Source organism: Plectropomus leopardus, chromosome 21, assembly GCF_008729295.1.
Source record: "Plectropomus leopardus isolate mb chromosome 21, YSFRI_Pleo_2.0, whole genome shotgun sequence".
Taxonomy (NCBI): domain Eukaryota; kingdom Metazoa; phylum Chordata; class Actinopteri; order Perciformes; family Serranidae; genus Plectropomus; species Plectropomus leopardus.
In genome coordinates, this window is record NC_056483.1 from 19,559,786 (window position 1) to 19,574,437 (window position 14,652).

The window sequence follows — 14,652 nt, forward strand, 5'->3', positions numbered from 1 at the left end:
ACTCTACAGTAAGAGCAGTAAGGTTGCTCTATTGTGACGTCATGAAAAAGTTACAAGTAAAGGTCATGCTCTCTTAGAGGGAAATGAAAAGACCATGTTTTGTCATTGTGGTGAGGAGTGTATCATATGAGGGCTGGACTGAGCTGATGTTTGCATACTTATAGAGAGAAGTGTGGACTTGAGTCACATGACTTAGACTCCAGTAAGACTCAAGTCACAAATTTCATGATCCAACTTGACAAAAAAAAACCCCCAAAAACTTTGCAACTTGACTTTGGATTTAACAACAATGACTCTTGACTTCACTTGGACTTGAGACTTTTGACTTGAAAGTAAAGATTAGAAAAAGATTAAAACGTTTATTAAGGTGATTAATCATGTTGTTAGCCATTAGCAGACGCCTACTGAGGGTAATATGTATCCCATAATGGATTGGATAGAGTCTGTTGACAAATCAGAGACTGTGTTCCATGTGTGCACAACAGTGCCTAGTGGCTGTGCGCAATGGAATAACTAACAGTCACCCCATCCCAGTAACTGTAAATTTGTGCTGTTCGGGCAGCAACCGAAACAATGAGTAAAATGTTATAAGTGTAATTAATTACGTATAGAATATCCTTTGCGCACTAAGTGCAACAAACCTGTTTTAAGAAATAAATACAATTTTTAAAAATGATTCATGATTTTTGTAAATTTAATATATTACTCTCAACTTGAATGTAAAGACTTGAGACATACTTATGACTTGCAAAAAATGAAAAAAAATCACTTCTGCGGATGGACAGTTAGAAATCTGACTCTTTGATGGATACTGAAAGGATCCATGACTGATAGATGGTGAGTGCTGAAAGGGACAAATGGATGGGTGGATGGACAGACGGATGGATAGTTGGGTGGTGTGTGGATGAGGGATAGTGGCTCATGGCTATTACTCAACAAGTTTAAAGTTCTTGGAGTTTCTGGTGGAGTGGCTTTCTACAGCTACTGTACCTGTAATAACTTTGCGCCCCTGGTGCCCTTGCAATAAAATGATGATAAATGATAGGGGAGGAGAGGTGAAGCCTGCTCTGTTTGTGTGTGTGGGAATGTGTGTGTTTGGGTTTTATTAGTAGAGGCAGTATATGTGTAGGTTACTTCGAGCAGCGCATAACTTAACTCAACTTATTCATTACACCAATTAATACTCTGACCATAGTGTCACTCCTTCCTTCTTTCATCTCCAAACAAATGTAACAGACATTTGCACAAAGCCTTGCAGCATCTCGGGCACAAATAGAAGTCAGGGGGAGTAAACTCTGCTCAGTGAATTTAGCTTGTTTGTCTATTCTTTACGTTATAATCACAGCTTATTAGTAAGACACGTAATTTTGGATTGGAAGGGAAAAGAAGAAGAGTGCGAGAGACAAATGAATACATATGAATCTTGCCTCCAAGGGATGACTTTTTGTGCAGCAATAAGTATTCACAGCGGAACGTAGCCTGGCGTGACTTTGGATGTGCTTTTTAATTGAAGGTGTGGATTGAGCAGACAGGTTTCCCGGGGTTTGACTCATGTCAGCCGTCCCTTCCATTCGGCTGTGAAAAAGCTGTCGTGGCAGATATGGATTAGCGTCAGAGCATTGCAGGGCAGGTATTACATGTCTCTGGTGGCACTGCCAGCACTGCCCCATGACTACTAATAACCTCTGTTGTCTCACGTCTTTGGTACGGGGCTCGGTGTACGCTCGGGACAGCTGTTTTGTACGTGTGCCAGTCCTAATGCCCGGGCTTCCTGGCAGATCAGAGGTTCTTGAGGTGGAGGGGGGATCGGAGAAGAGAGAAAGGAGATAGAAAGAGGTTGTCAAAACAGCACCTCATCCCCTCCTCAGCTGCTTCCTCTCCATCTCTTCTTCTACTCCACCCTCGCTGCCAAAAGCCGGGAGGAGATCAAAGGAGGCCAACATGAAAGGCATCCCTGAGATTCTGTTTTTCGGTGCCCTGTCTATGTGCTCTCTCAGTTACAGATATGGAAATGCTGAATCCCAACTACAGCCTTTACCTAGGCTGCAGAGAATGCCCGGCCTCCTCTGACTTTCTCTCTTTTTCCCTTCTTCTCCTCTCCTTCGTCTCGTCTCGCCCCTTCATCATCATCTCTCTCCATCCTCTGCTCTTGCCTCTCTCTCCAGCAGCCCTCAGGCTTCCAGGTAGATAGTGGTTGATTGGCAGCTGCTGTGACAGTCAGTGGAACCGGCTGAGAGTGGATGAGTGTCAGCCTTGCTCCAGGGGCTTAAGGCAGCAGCAGTGTTGTCGCTCCCTGCTGGAGAGAGAGAGAGAGAGAGAGAGAGAGACAGAGAGAGAGAGAGAGAGCGAAAGAGAGGCCCATGAAATAAGACTCAGTCAGTTCTTCTCTTTCCCTCGCTTCTCTCAACTGAAGCAGGTAGGAGCCTAAATAGGTTTTTCAAATCGCTCCAGAGTTTATCCTGAGACTGGAAACTGGAACATTTCTTCAACTCACATCCTGTCATGTGCTTTTCTTCTCCCACTCCTCTTTTCCTACCTTTGGTTTTGATATAACTGTGTATTTTATTGCAGGTTGTAGCAACTTGTTATTCGGGGGCTCTTTAAAATTCTCCCTCACTCCCCTCTCCTCCCTTCGCTCTGACTCCTCAGCCTCAGCTGTTACGCCACTTGACAATTAGCCACGGTGTTCCCGTTTTTGCATCGCTTAAAAAACTTTTTCCTCCTTTTGAAAAACTTCTGAATACAACTCGACGCCCGCTGCACAGCAGCCATGGGGGGAAAGTGTGAGAATAAAAAAATTTAAACATGAAATCCTCTCAGTTCTAAAGTGACTGTGACCAATTCCCAGAAGGAGGGAAAGCGTTTGTGTAATGGTTTTCGCTTGCGTTGCAGCTTGAGCTGCAGCTTGAGCTCTGTCCTGTCAACAGCAACAATTGCATCAGTTTTCCCTCTGGCCAAAAGTGCCCCTTCTCTACAGCACAGAGGACAGAATGACGATGGGAAGAGAGCTAGGAATGCAGGCTCTATGGGGCACTTCTTAGAATCTTGCAGATCCAAAAATACTCTACAGACGTGTATTGATCATGTGTGGGAAAGTTTCTGTTCTTTCCAACTCCCTCTTTTTTGCCAATTTGTTTGATTTGGTCGCAGCACGAAGAACTGGCTACAAGCGATGCCTGCATCTTTGGAATGATCATTCAGAGTCATAACTGGACCTGGTAGATAAGCATAAATTTGTTCAGAATCCAAAAACTAAGAAACTTTTCAAACTTGGTTGATAAATTATTTTCATGGTTGACTGATGCTATTGTGATATGCATCAGTGCGAAAATCTTGATATAAAATGATGAAATTATGACACCTATAGCCATGCCTGCTGCCCATATCTCTCAGACATGAATTCAAAATACTTTGAAATACTTAAAAGGTGTGTTTAATTAAACTTTGTCATTGCGGATTAATGAAATCGACATGCCATGTAAACCTTAGGTCAACAGATCAAGGACAAACAGAGATAAGAATAAAAAAAGCAAAACAATAGTGTGGGTGTACTGCTTAGAGAGGAGAATTCAGCTTGCTGAACAGTGGGAACTTCTCATGTCTCCCTGGGTTTAGGGGACGAACGAGCACTTTCAAGAGCCCATAAATATTGAATGCAGGATAAATGCGGACCCATTTGATTATGAAATGGAGGGTGCGTGGATGAGTTTAGCTGAACATGTCAGATACCCACAGAGTGCTCTGGAGTGTCTGGTGAAAGGATGCAAGGCATAGCAAAGTGGACCTAATTAGAGGGATTTGGAATGTATTTAAAAATGAATCACGCTTCGCCGCGACACCAACAACAGTATTCACCACTTCTCTAAATGGGCAGCTGGCAGGCAGAGGGCTTGTCAGGTTGCTAAATACTCCCAGCAACATATGAATGGGAGGCCTGATTACTTTGTCACTAATGATTCATTGGCTCGAACATGCACTCGGGCAGTGTAAATACCTCTGGGGACAACCCTTCACTCGAGTCTGTGTTCACAGTTGCCTTGCCATCTTCACGTAGCTGCTCCTTTTATCATCGTCACAGATATTTTCAGCCAATACATAATTTCATCTTTCAAACACGAAAAAATTCTCCAGTTCCAGATAAAAGTTTTAACATCTTGTAAATAAACCAAATATCAAAGTATCAGATATGGAAATAAAAGCATATTACTTAATTTAAGAGCAAAGCACATCTTCATGTTTTAACACATGAATTTACACATTTGCCAATAAGCAAACCTTCAGCAAATTACCTCCTTAAACTGCCTGACTTCTTATATTAAGGCCTTCTTATTTTCTAGCAGCGAATCTCTTTCCTCACTGATTGCCTCTCTGGTGCAATGAGCAAATTTGCGACAAAACCCTCACAACCTGAGGAATGCAATTTCAAGATCGGAATGGAACGTGATTAGAGTGAAATGGGTGAAGCCCTCAGTGATAAAGTACGTCTCAGAGACAGCATTGCGATGCGAGGAAACATCTTAAGGAAAAAAATGCAGTCTGCTTTAATTGTGCAAAGCCAGCGTGAGAGATGTCGCCGTGAATTACAGCAACAGTAAACCACATGGGCATACTCCCAGAAAGGCATAAATTCAGACGCAGATACACAAACACATACACACTTAAGCATCATCCTCTGCATATGAATTAAATCAAAAGAAGAGCAGGGGCTTCTAAACTTGTTTATATGCAGATTTTCCCTGCGTAGGGGTGATGAAAAACAGCAAATACATGGGAAAACACTTGTGCTATTTTTACCTTCAGAGAAATACGATGCAGAATACACGAAAGCTGTTTGCTCCCAACGGCGACTAATACCATCTTTGTTGGTTGCTCTCTCCACATCCATGGCCTTCCATTACATAGATTTGCAGGTGACACAAAGACATAAAAAGGAACTCATCTCATGTCTGTAATATACATACTGTTGTTCTGTATAGCAGAGTGTGCATCAGGCTGCTGCTGTATGATTGCTCTGTCTGGATGGAATAAGAGGTTAATCTCCTTGTTAGAGGTTTAGTAACAGGTTATGCTGGCAATGAAAACCACTTGGCACCCTACCACTTCAGGTTTTATATTCTTTCACTGCTCCCTCTCTCTCTGTCCCTCTCTCTCTGCATGTCTCAGTCCAGGAGCATAAGAATAATCCTTGACTCATATGTAGTAAATCAGCATTGGTCAATCTAATTTTCTTCATCCCAGAGTCTAGTGTTACTCTCACGCCATAATCCAGGCTGCTGCCTCTCTCTTGCTCTCTTGTTAAGTGGGCGTGTTGGCTGCAGTGATGAGCTGTGTGTGTCAGACTCTGATAATTACGGGATGCTTTGGGGAGTTCTCCCTATCTGGCCTGGGAAACGTGGCAACGTATCACCTTTGTGGGAATGGAGCAGCTGCTCACTGTGGGAGCCAAACCTGGCAACCCGGAACATCAAGTGCTACATGACTGCAGATGTTGCAAGATTAGACAGAGAGACAGAGAGAGACAGAGAAAGAGAGAGAGAAAGAGAGAGAGAGAGTTGCTATATAAGAGTGGGGTAAATGTTAATTTCCAAAACATACAAACAGCAACTGTGTGTAACCATTGATGTATGGATGCATATTTATACAAAAAAAAGCTTTAAACCTGCGTATATAGTGACTGGTTACATTTCTGTCCGTCTTAGTTTCCCAAAACACAAAACTTACACTCTAACTAGTGTTTTCTTTGCCTCTCCCTCCAGCTGGTAGCAGTATATGAAGAGCAGGATCCTCACAATGGAGGTGACGGTACCAGCGCCAGCTCCACGGGTACGCAAAGTCCTGAGCCCTTCGCCAGTGACGTGAGTTCGGTGTCGGCCTTTCAGCCCTACCAAGCCAGCAGTGAGATCGAGGTCACCCCGTCTGCTCTGCGATCCAGTGAGTCCAATAAAATATAAACAGAACTTTACGTCACCACTAATCTCTTTTAACAGGTGTCTGCATGTGAATTCACAATCTGTAGGCAGTGGGAAAAGATTTTGGTGTCACAAGTGTTCTTGGTAGTCTGTTTGTGGTCCAAGTAGTATTGGCCAATCATGTGTAAGCAGGCTTTAGTTGTATGCAGGTAGACAGTCCTTATGGGGAGCAAAAGAGGCACATCGGCAGAAATGCCATCTCAGTATCCATCAGCTATTGTCTGTTAACAATTTAGCTTTTTATTAGCTTTAGTTGCTGACTACCTGTAAAACAGTTTCAAAAGTAGACATCATCTTTCAACTCAAACCTCATTCTCACGTCTCAAGCTGCTAATCAGACTGTAAACAATGACCAGCGCACAAAAGAGGAAGTCTCGGGCCGGATATCTGTCAGCTGTATATATCTGCTGGCTACACAGGAACCTTACAAATATTTTCCCCAGAGGCTTTGTCTTTGTCAGACTGATAGCTGATGGGTTCTGATATTGCATCACAACTAATAGTTCACTAATTTAAACAAAGCTCTCATCATGATTTCAATAACAGATGTTAATGTTACACTGCAGAAACTAAAGATATTATTTCATATATTGCTAAAATGTCAAGTTACCTAATTGGGATATCAAGGAGCTTGAAATAAAATTTCTGCTTTTGAGTAAAATGCAGTTGGCAGTTTAGACATGTATAGTATGACATAATAAAAGCAAAAGGGCCTGTGCTGTGCCTTTTTAATAATTAGCAGGCAATCTGTGCTACCAGCTGGAACCTGAAATGCAAAGCTTAAATGGTCAGGGACATGAAGGCTGACATCTGAAAGGTAAAAGCTACTATGGAAAGCTGAGCATAGCAGTAGAGACTAAAGGCAAACCACCTTCTGGACTGATGCATATATTCAGCTGTTTCTTGATGTTGAAGGTCTGAAGTCCAGACAAGCTAAATCACAACAAAAGAACTGAAAAAGCTTCGGTAAGGCTCCATTATTGATTTGAATCTCCCAGGCTGGATAAAAGATGAGATATTTTAGGCTGTAAATACATGTGTTTGTTTATGAGCTTTGGTTTGCTTGTTGCTGGACATGGGGACTCAAATAATACCAAAAAGCACCAAAGTAAACTTCTAAACTACAACAAATGTTTTACTTGACATGCTTCAGGTGTGTTTTGTGGAGTCGTGAGTCTGTCAAGACTATGCAGTGTGTCCAGGGAATGGCAGTGTACTCACTCAGACAGACAGGTAGAAACCGAGACAACGGAAGGAATTGAGACACAGTTGGATACTCAGTCATGCATGAGCAACAGCACACATGCCAGAGCAAGGTGGACATGCACAAGCTCACACACGGCACACACAACCAGAAAATGGCACACAAGTCAGTGACTCGGATGTAGCTCATGTCCACACATTCACGTCCCATGAAGTGGAACCAGTGAGCTGATGCAGAGCTGTTTTAAACTTCAAAGGACATCTAAGACTTTCAAACCACAACTCACATACGGGCATGGACTCACACACACGTGCACATGAATGAACAGTAGACTTTACTGCCCGGCCCTGACATAAGCTTCTCTCAACCTGCCTGTTAGACTGTGGAGATTTATGGAAATTGATCCCGAGAATGGAGCAATGGCAATCTGAAAGTAAACGAGCTGCACAGTGTGAGAGACAGGTCTGTTTGAAGCTATCTGACCTGCTGTCCACAGGCTTCAAATAAAACCTACATTTGAAGCATTGACTTGGTTTCTGAGAGATATGTTGGTGTCTTTTATTGCTCACACAAACAAAGATGCTGCAGTACTGAGTAGCTTCTAAAACAGATGAGGTGGAAGGATGACTTAAAACACTATTATTCCTTTGAAAAATATAAGTCAATTTAAGGCTGTTTTGGAAGCCCTTATCTGACCTTGAATCCCTGGCTCAATCTTGACTGGTCCCCACACTCGGTTCTCTCCGCCTCTAGATGCATGTTTGTATGTGGGTGTCACCTTACTAACGCTGCCCCAAACTAGTTTATGTGCAGTTGAAGTTAAAAATATAATCCTTAAAGTAGTTCCATTATATACAATAACTTAAACTGAGTAAGCATGGAACCTACTAGTGTTCGTGGTGACGCTAATTTAGGGTGTTTTTTTTTTTTTTGTGACAGAAAGCCCACCATTGTTAATGGTCCACACAGTGGACGTCTGCCCACACAGTGACAGGTCTAAATTATAGCATACCATGGCTAATGTAACCTAATGGCTTAAATTTTGGAGTTGAGCTGTTTTTGTGTCTGAGACTTTGGTGGGACTGTTTGAAAAGCTTGGTGTCTTGATATCAGCTGCTGCTGCTGTGTTAGCTTCTTGATGTTGAACTGACTATCTATGTAATTGCAGCAACATAAAGTTTTCTGATCCTTTGCACTAGTGAGGAGGATTAGAAGCCAATTAGGGTCTCTCATAAAGGTGTCCACCTCTGCCTCTGGGTCACTAGCTTGTTGAGGGATGCTGTAGTCACCTCCCATGAGCAACATCGTGGCATGCCTTGGGGGCGTCATACAGCTTTAGTCTGGGCAGCAGCAGACTTCGCTGTCTCATCATTTTCCCTCGTAATGCCACTATAATATATTTTAAAAATATTTTAAAGCATTTAACTGATAACTGATGAATTAATCAGTCAAAATTGTTATCGTCTGTCTATGATGAAACAGCCAATCAATAACATCCATAATGGTGTTCATGGTGTGGTGAGTGCTTATGTTGATAGTCTTGTTGTCCTCCACGGCTTTGAGTGTGACTTTGTATCGAGGTTATGTTAATAGTGAAGAGCTAGTGAATAGGGATCATTTTAGGAAATTGCTCCAATCTATGCTGATCCTAACTCTCATCTCCCCAAATAAAATGTTTGACTTTGAGTAATTAATATATTAATAGAGTAATGAATTATATGTAAATGGCCTGTTTGTTCTTTAGCTTATATTGTGAACATTTTGATTGTGTGCAAGCATGTCATACCACATCTATTTTCATTCTGATACCACAATGCAGAGCTTATGAAAGCTCTGTCCTAACCGCCCACACAAACAAATGCTTCTTAGCCCGTCCATGCATTCCTTGTAAATTGCACGTTTAGCATTCAAGAAATATAATGACAAGATTGCAGCACAACAGAGGAACTGATTGCTTCCTACATACTGCATCTCTCACAGTGATAGGTATGTCTATAGCAATTTTTCAGAGATAATAACTATGAAGAAGATAGTTAGGACTGAGAGACAGGGGGCTGAACCTGCAGCTGATTAGGCAGTCAGGCAGGTAAGGCAAATTATATGTTTTGTGGTACTTTACATAAGTTCAGTTCTACCAACAATACTCAAGTGAGATTGCATTGTTTACAGGATGCGTTTGTTCCGTGGAGACTATTTATAATGCTCATGCACAGACTTTTACCCACTTGCAAGTTCCTAATTCCACTCCACTCCAAAAGAGCCTCAGGAGTTGTATATGTGTGTCTTGAATAACAATTTGAAGAGGTGGCGAGACAGCCGGACAGACAGACAGACTGACTGGCAACATATACGCACGGTCAGGCAGATGAACGAGACAGACAGGCGATGGTCCCTCCAGAGATGCAGATGAGCAAATTACTGGCAGCAATATTGCATATCAGACATCAAAGTGTTGCAGCGGCGCCCTTGGCAGCTGTGCTCTGAGGCAGAGAATTATGGCTATTTAAAATCATCATCTTTTAGAGCCATATTGATTGTTTTTTCCCCTCCTACAACTCCCAAAGTCCCAAACTCTCCCTTTCGCTTTCTTTCTGTCCTCCGCCCCCCCCTTGCCTCCGTCTTGGGAGCACATTTTAGATTTCCATGCTAACATGTGCCGTGCAGGTCAAACTGCTAATAATTGGATTGGAGATGAGATGTAAATTACAATAATGAATGTAATTTTCCCGTAATTATACGGACGCCGGAGCTGCCTCTGCCGCTACTCACCACTAAATTCGAATCTTTCAGAAGTAAGACAAAATTTCTGAAACTTTAAATTAACACTGGATCTTAATGGTGCTTGTAGCTTTGAAATTGAATGTTCTGTTCTTTGTTGCTCAAAGAGTTTTACTGGGGTCGTTTAATTTGACCCAGAGCAGTCAGGTTGCCATTTGTCGAAGTTTACCAATATTTAAACTGTTTCTTGACAGTCTATCAAGTATGGACGTAGGGAGACAGAAATGGTGCAACAAATCCTCATAGTTTTATTACCTTTTTAAGGCTGAAATGAATGGAAGTCAAATGTTAGAGGGCAGCTGTGCCAAGTGACAAAGTCCACTATTAATGGCTTTCTTTTTCAATCCGAAGACAGAGAGGAACAAATGGAAAAGATTGTCATTGTTTTGTTACTTCTTTGAGCTAGCGACTCTGACATACTGTCAACCTCAAAAAAAAAATGTTGTATAAAGATATGAATCTGTTACCAATTAGTATTGTGTGCACCATAAAAGTGTTTATACGCGGCACATCAGGCCACCCTATGCATGTTATTGTAGCCCAGTTTAATATGCCACTTAGTTTTATATAATATATTGAGTAGGGGGTCCGTGCTTTTTCTCTTAGCTAAAGGGTCCTTGGCCTTACCAATATTTAGCACCTCTGGTCTAAACTATAATGTTCGCCACCACGTTGTACCTAGGCTTGTAATATGTTGGCTTTTGATAGCACCATATGTATGATTACAGGATTGGTGTAAAGTATGTTCTTATTGGCAGGTATAGGTCTGAAAGTGGTATTCAACATATATCTAGCATTGATTTGTCTTCCTTGAACTTTTACAGAATACTACTTTTGTGTTACTATTTCTTCACTGTCGGGGGTTTGTTCCGAGGTTTTTATAGGCTCAATGTCAATTTGTCAGGATACGCAATCAGAAAATGGGAGAAGCTTGAGAGCTATCGACAGAGGTTAAAACTACACTGACATTGATGTGAAGTGGCTTTAAAACACTTAACAGAAGATCACAATGATTGTAATGACACTTCCATGATTGAACCCCCTGCCGATGAACAGATTAAAGTAAAATGTCTACAGACAAGTTGACATTTCGACAGTTTCCCTGTGACCACTTTTAGGAATTTCAACCCCAGTCAAGACAAACTTTGGTGCGTCCATCCTTAAAAAAGGACCATGGTGTTGACAAATTGTCCAGTCCTTCACTGACCTGGTCCTGTGGTCCTTGAATCTCTGCTCCCTTGGTCCTTGAAGCTCTGTGGTGACAGGGCTGCTGGGAGGCCATTAGAGAGATTGCCTCTGTGTGTGTGAGGGGGGGGGGTGTGGGCACCCTCGAAGAAGAGGGGCTTTCACTCATCAATTTGGCTTAGTGTTCTCCCTCTGAGGAGGCTCCCTGCCACCAGCCAAGGCCATATAAAAGTCACTACAGGAGAGGAAATGCATAGTGACGCAGTGACACACAACATAAGTGGACATAGCGACTGACATGTAGGTTAGTATGTTTGCCTCGCTAAACATTTTAAAAACACGAAACTGCTTGTATAGGCACAAGAACTAATGTATGAGATAGTGATGTAGTATTTGTTCAGCATTTTATTTCTTTTTTTAAGATCTCCATCGCAGATTTAAGGCTGAAAAAGTGGACTGCCCTCCACATGGTGGACTCTCCCAGTGGGTTTGGGTGACTTCCAAAGGCAGTGATTGTCAATTATAGATAAACTACCAGGTTTAGGCTTGGAACCACATGCAGCTAGGTCTGATAGCGGGCGCTGATACTTATCATTCTCATCTGCCCTCTCTCTCCAACTCTCTCTGGTACAGAACTACCTCTTCAATCTCTCACTTCAGCGGTGAGCAGGTGATGCAGTGTGATCTAAAGGGCTTAGATATCTGAAGAATCACAGAGTTGATAACAGTGGCAGTGTGCATCTGCTGATTGGTCCTGTCTGATGGTTAACCCATCTCACGTCGGCTCTATCTGTCTCCCTCTTCTGCCTTTCCTTTTCAGTAAAGTTCTTAGAATCTCAGCAAATGCCATAACTTTGATTAAACAATTGTATCTTAACTTGCATGAGACCAGGCCCAGGACTACCTTGTTATACAAGGTACACACTGGTTAGTCATAAATTTAGTTGTGTTTATCAAAAAAGTCCAGATTTGTTTCATCTTTGAGTCATCTAATTGCCACAGTTCTGTAGTGCTATTAATCCCTGCTAGATTTGTTGGTAGCCTTAAACACTCTCACTAACGGGACTTTGAGTCTGTGCATGCTGGATTAACCTGTTATGGGGCCCCAAGGCAACATTTGCATCGACCATTGCCTGCCCCCGCCCCCACCACACACACACACTCATCATATCATTGTGGTATTTATATACCCTGTTGGCTCCTAGTTCCCATCAAGTACACACCAAACTATACATGTCTGCTTCATTATTTCCCAGACACACAAAAAAACAAACCAGTTCTCCCATGTTGGAATGCAACTACCTGGTTTCAGTCTTTGTGTCAGCCTCTATTTTTATAATCTTTAAACTTTTCTTGAGAATAAATACCACGTGAGCAGAATTAATTAAAAATAATAAAGGTCTTGAAACTGGATTATGACAGTGGGCCCTTCCCTTGGTCCGTGACTTTTTGTGGTTACAGTGTTTCTGGGAGGCAAGGTCTACAAAACAGGGCCACAAAATTAAACAATAAGGAAGGATGTTAAACTAAGTTCACACAGCGTTCAAAGTCATGTAGTGTGCTGCAGTGTTCACACTACAACTTGCTGTCTTGTAACTGGGAGTCCTAAAGTCATTGTGGTTTTCACAATATATGACTGACTGGAGATGGGAGGTCACACACTACAGCATCTTTTATCAGGAGGAATGAGTGTTTCATGTGATGCCAGGGTTGAACCACAGTCTGGGGTCAGGCAGGTGCTTACTAGAAAATATCAGTATGTCAAAATGTGACAAAGAAACATTCTCACAAAGTTATTATGCTAATAACTTTGAAAACATTGCGTGTAATAGTCAGCCTTCTACCTTCTCCTCCCCTTTCCCTGTCATCTTCTCTCTCTCCCTCATAAATATACACATACACACACACACACAGACACACACACTCCCTTTGGAAAGCACTGCAGCACCACTTGATTCTGTCCTCAACCCTTTTCTTGTGTTCTCATTAACTGTAGCTTGCCGACAAAATTCTTGACAGGTCCGGATATTTAGCATGCTGGATATCTGAGGAGCGTCTGCGGTGAGCCTCTCAGCTTGAGAAGCGATTGGCGAGTACCGAGCCAACGCAGATTCAGATAGAGAACACATAAGCCTACACTGCAACAAATAAAGTGCTGAAGTACTTAAACCTTCCCCAATACGTAGCTCTGTAAAGTTGTTGTCCACAAAAACAAAACTGCAGAGCAGAATAAATGAGGGAACCACCCTCCATTCCTCACTGAGTTTTATCATTGCAGCAAATGGAATTGCCAAGAAACAGGCTCCAATTTCTCAAGTGGTGAGCTTAAATTTTCTCATTGTTTCCTTTTCTTTCTTTTATTTTTGGCTTCAGGAGGAGGTGATGACAGTCATTTTCAGGATTCTTTGTTTCTCTTTCCACCTCTGCAGTGCTGTGACGCTATCCATCGTCATGGCAGGCTTATCCTCCCAGCAAATAATGACACAAGAACTGAAGATTTATTTAGCTCTGATTCAACACAATTAAAAAGCCTAGAGTTACGTGTTTGATTTTCACTGGTGCATTCCCCTGTGTTGCACATGGCTGCTTAGGCAAAGCCCTATTGTTCCAATTAACCTATCAGGAGTTATTTATAATACTTTCGGAAAGGAATAGCATTTTTTTGCCTTTGAAGGTATATATGTGAGAGGATGGATGTGTGTATGTCATGGTGGCCCTTCATAGATCTACTCAACTCTTCACAACCACTCCAACTGTGCATCACACCTCTCAAAGTAGCTTCAGAGTTGAGTACACACTCAGCGTTGAGGATGTTGGGATAGCAAGCTCATCATTAGCAAGCTGAAAGCACTTTTAAACCCACCAGCCCTCGTGAGACTCTGAACTGCCTTCTCTACCTGAGTTAGTGGAGAGGCTATTAGTTATGTCAACTCTTAATCATACTCACGCTTGTAGGGGGAGAGAGAGGGAGTGCCCAGGGTGGGTCTTTAAACTGCCGAGGAGTGGGGGTTCAGTTCACAGTTACAGGGAATATTAGTCATAAAAACTCTCATACTATCATAATAGCATCCAGGGCTTATTATAGCTAATTATTGCAACGGCTGGTACTGTTAAATGGTGAAGACAGTGTTTTGGTAATGAAGTGTGAAGTGCTTGGAGTGGTAAAAGTCTCCACTCAGCACTGCTGGGAATGTGCTACCAGTATTCCTATTATTACTTCTGCCGGGATCCCAATAAAGCCATAGCTAGACAGCTGAATCATGTGGAGTTGTGTATGTGTGTGTGAGAAAGAGACTGTGTGTGTCAGAGTTTGTTGACTGCTTTATTACTTCCTGAGTTGGGCTGAGACCAGTTCTGCAGGTCACTTGTGTCACACTTAAAGCAACACAGGAGCAGTGAGGTCTTGATTGGGGAACAAAGTCATTTACACTTTGTGACATGCAGAAATAGACTTAAATGGGGGCTGGCCATAACCCTGTGACAGGGAGCATGGGAAGGGAGCCACAGTTTGTTTGC

The 14,652-nt window shown here is 42.3% G+C and overlaps 1 protein-coding gene across 4 annotated transcripts in view; it reads left to right on the plus strand.

Moving 5' to 3' along the window:
- The window catches only part of LOC121960465 (partitioning defective 3 homolog), a 382,155-nt gene that overhangs the window by 105,210 nt on the left and 262,293 nt on the right, over positions 1–14,652 (plus strand). For all 4 annotated transcript variants that reach the window (XM_042510168.1, XM_042510170.1, XM_042510169.1 and 1 more), the window contains exon 3: positions 5,757–5,931. In XM_042510168.1, coding sequence (XP_042366102.1) covers positions 5,757–5,931 — 175 coding nt within the window. The remainder of the gene's footprint in view (positions 1–5,756; positions 5,932–14,652) is intronic.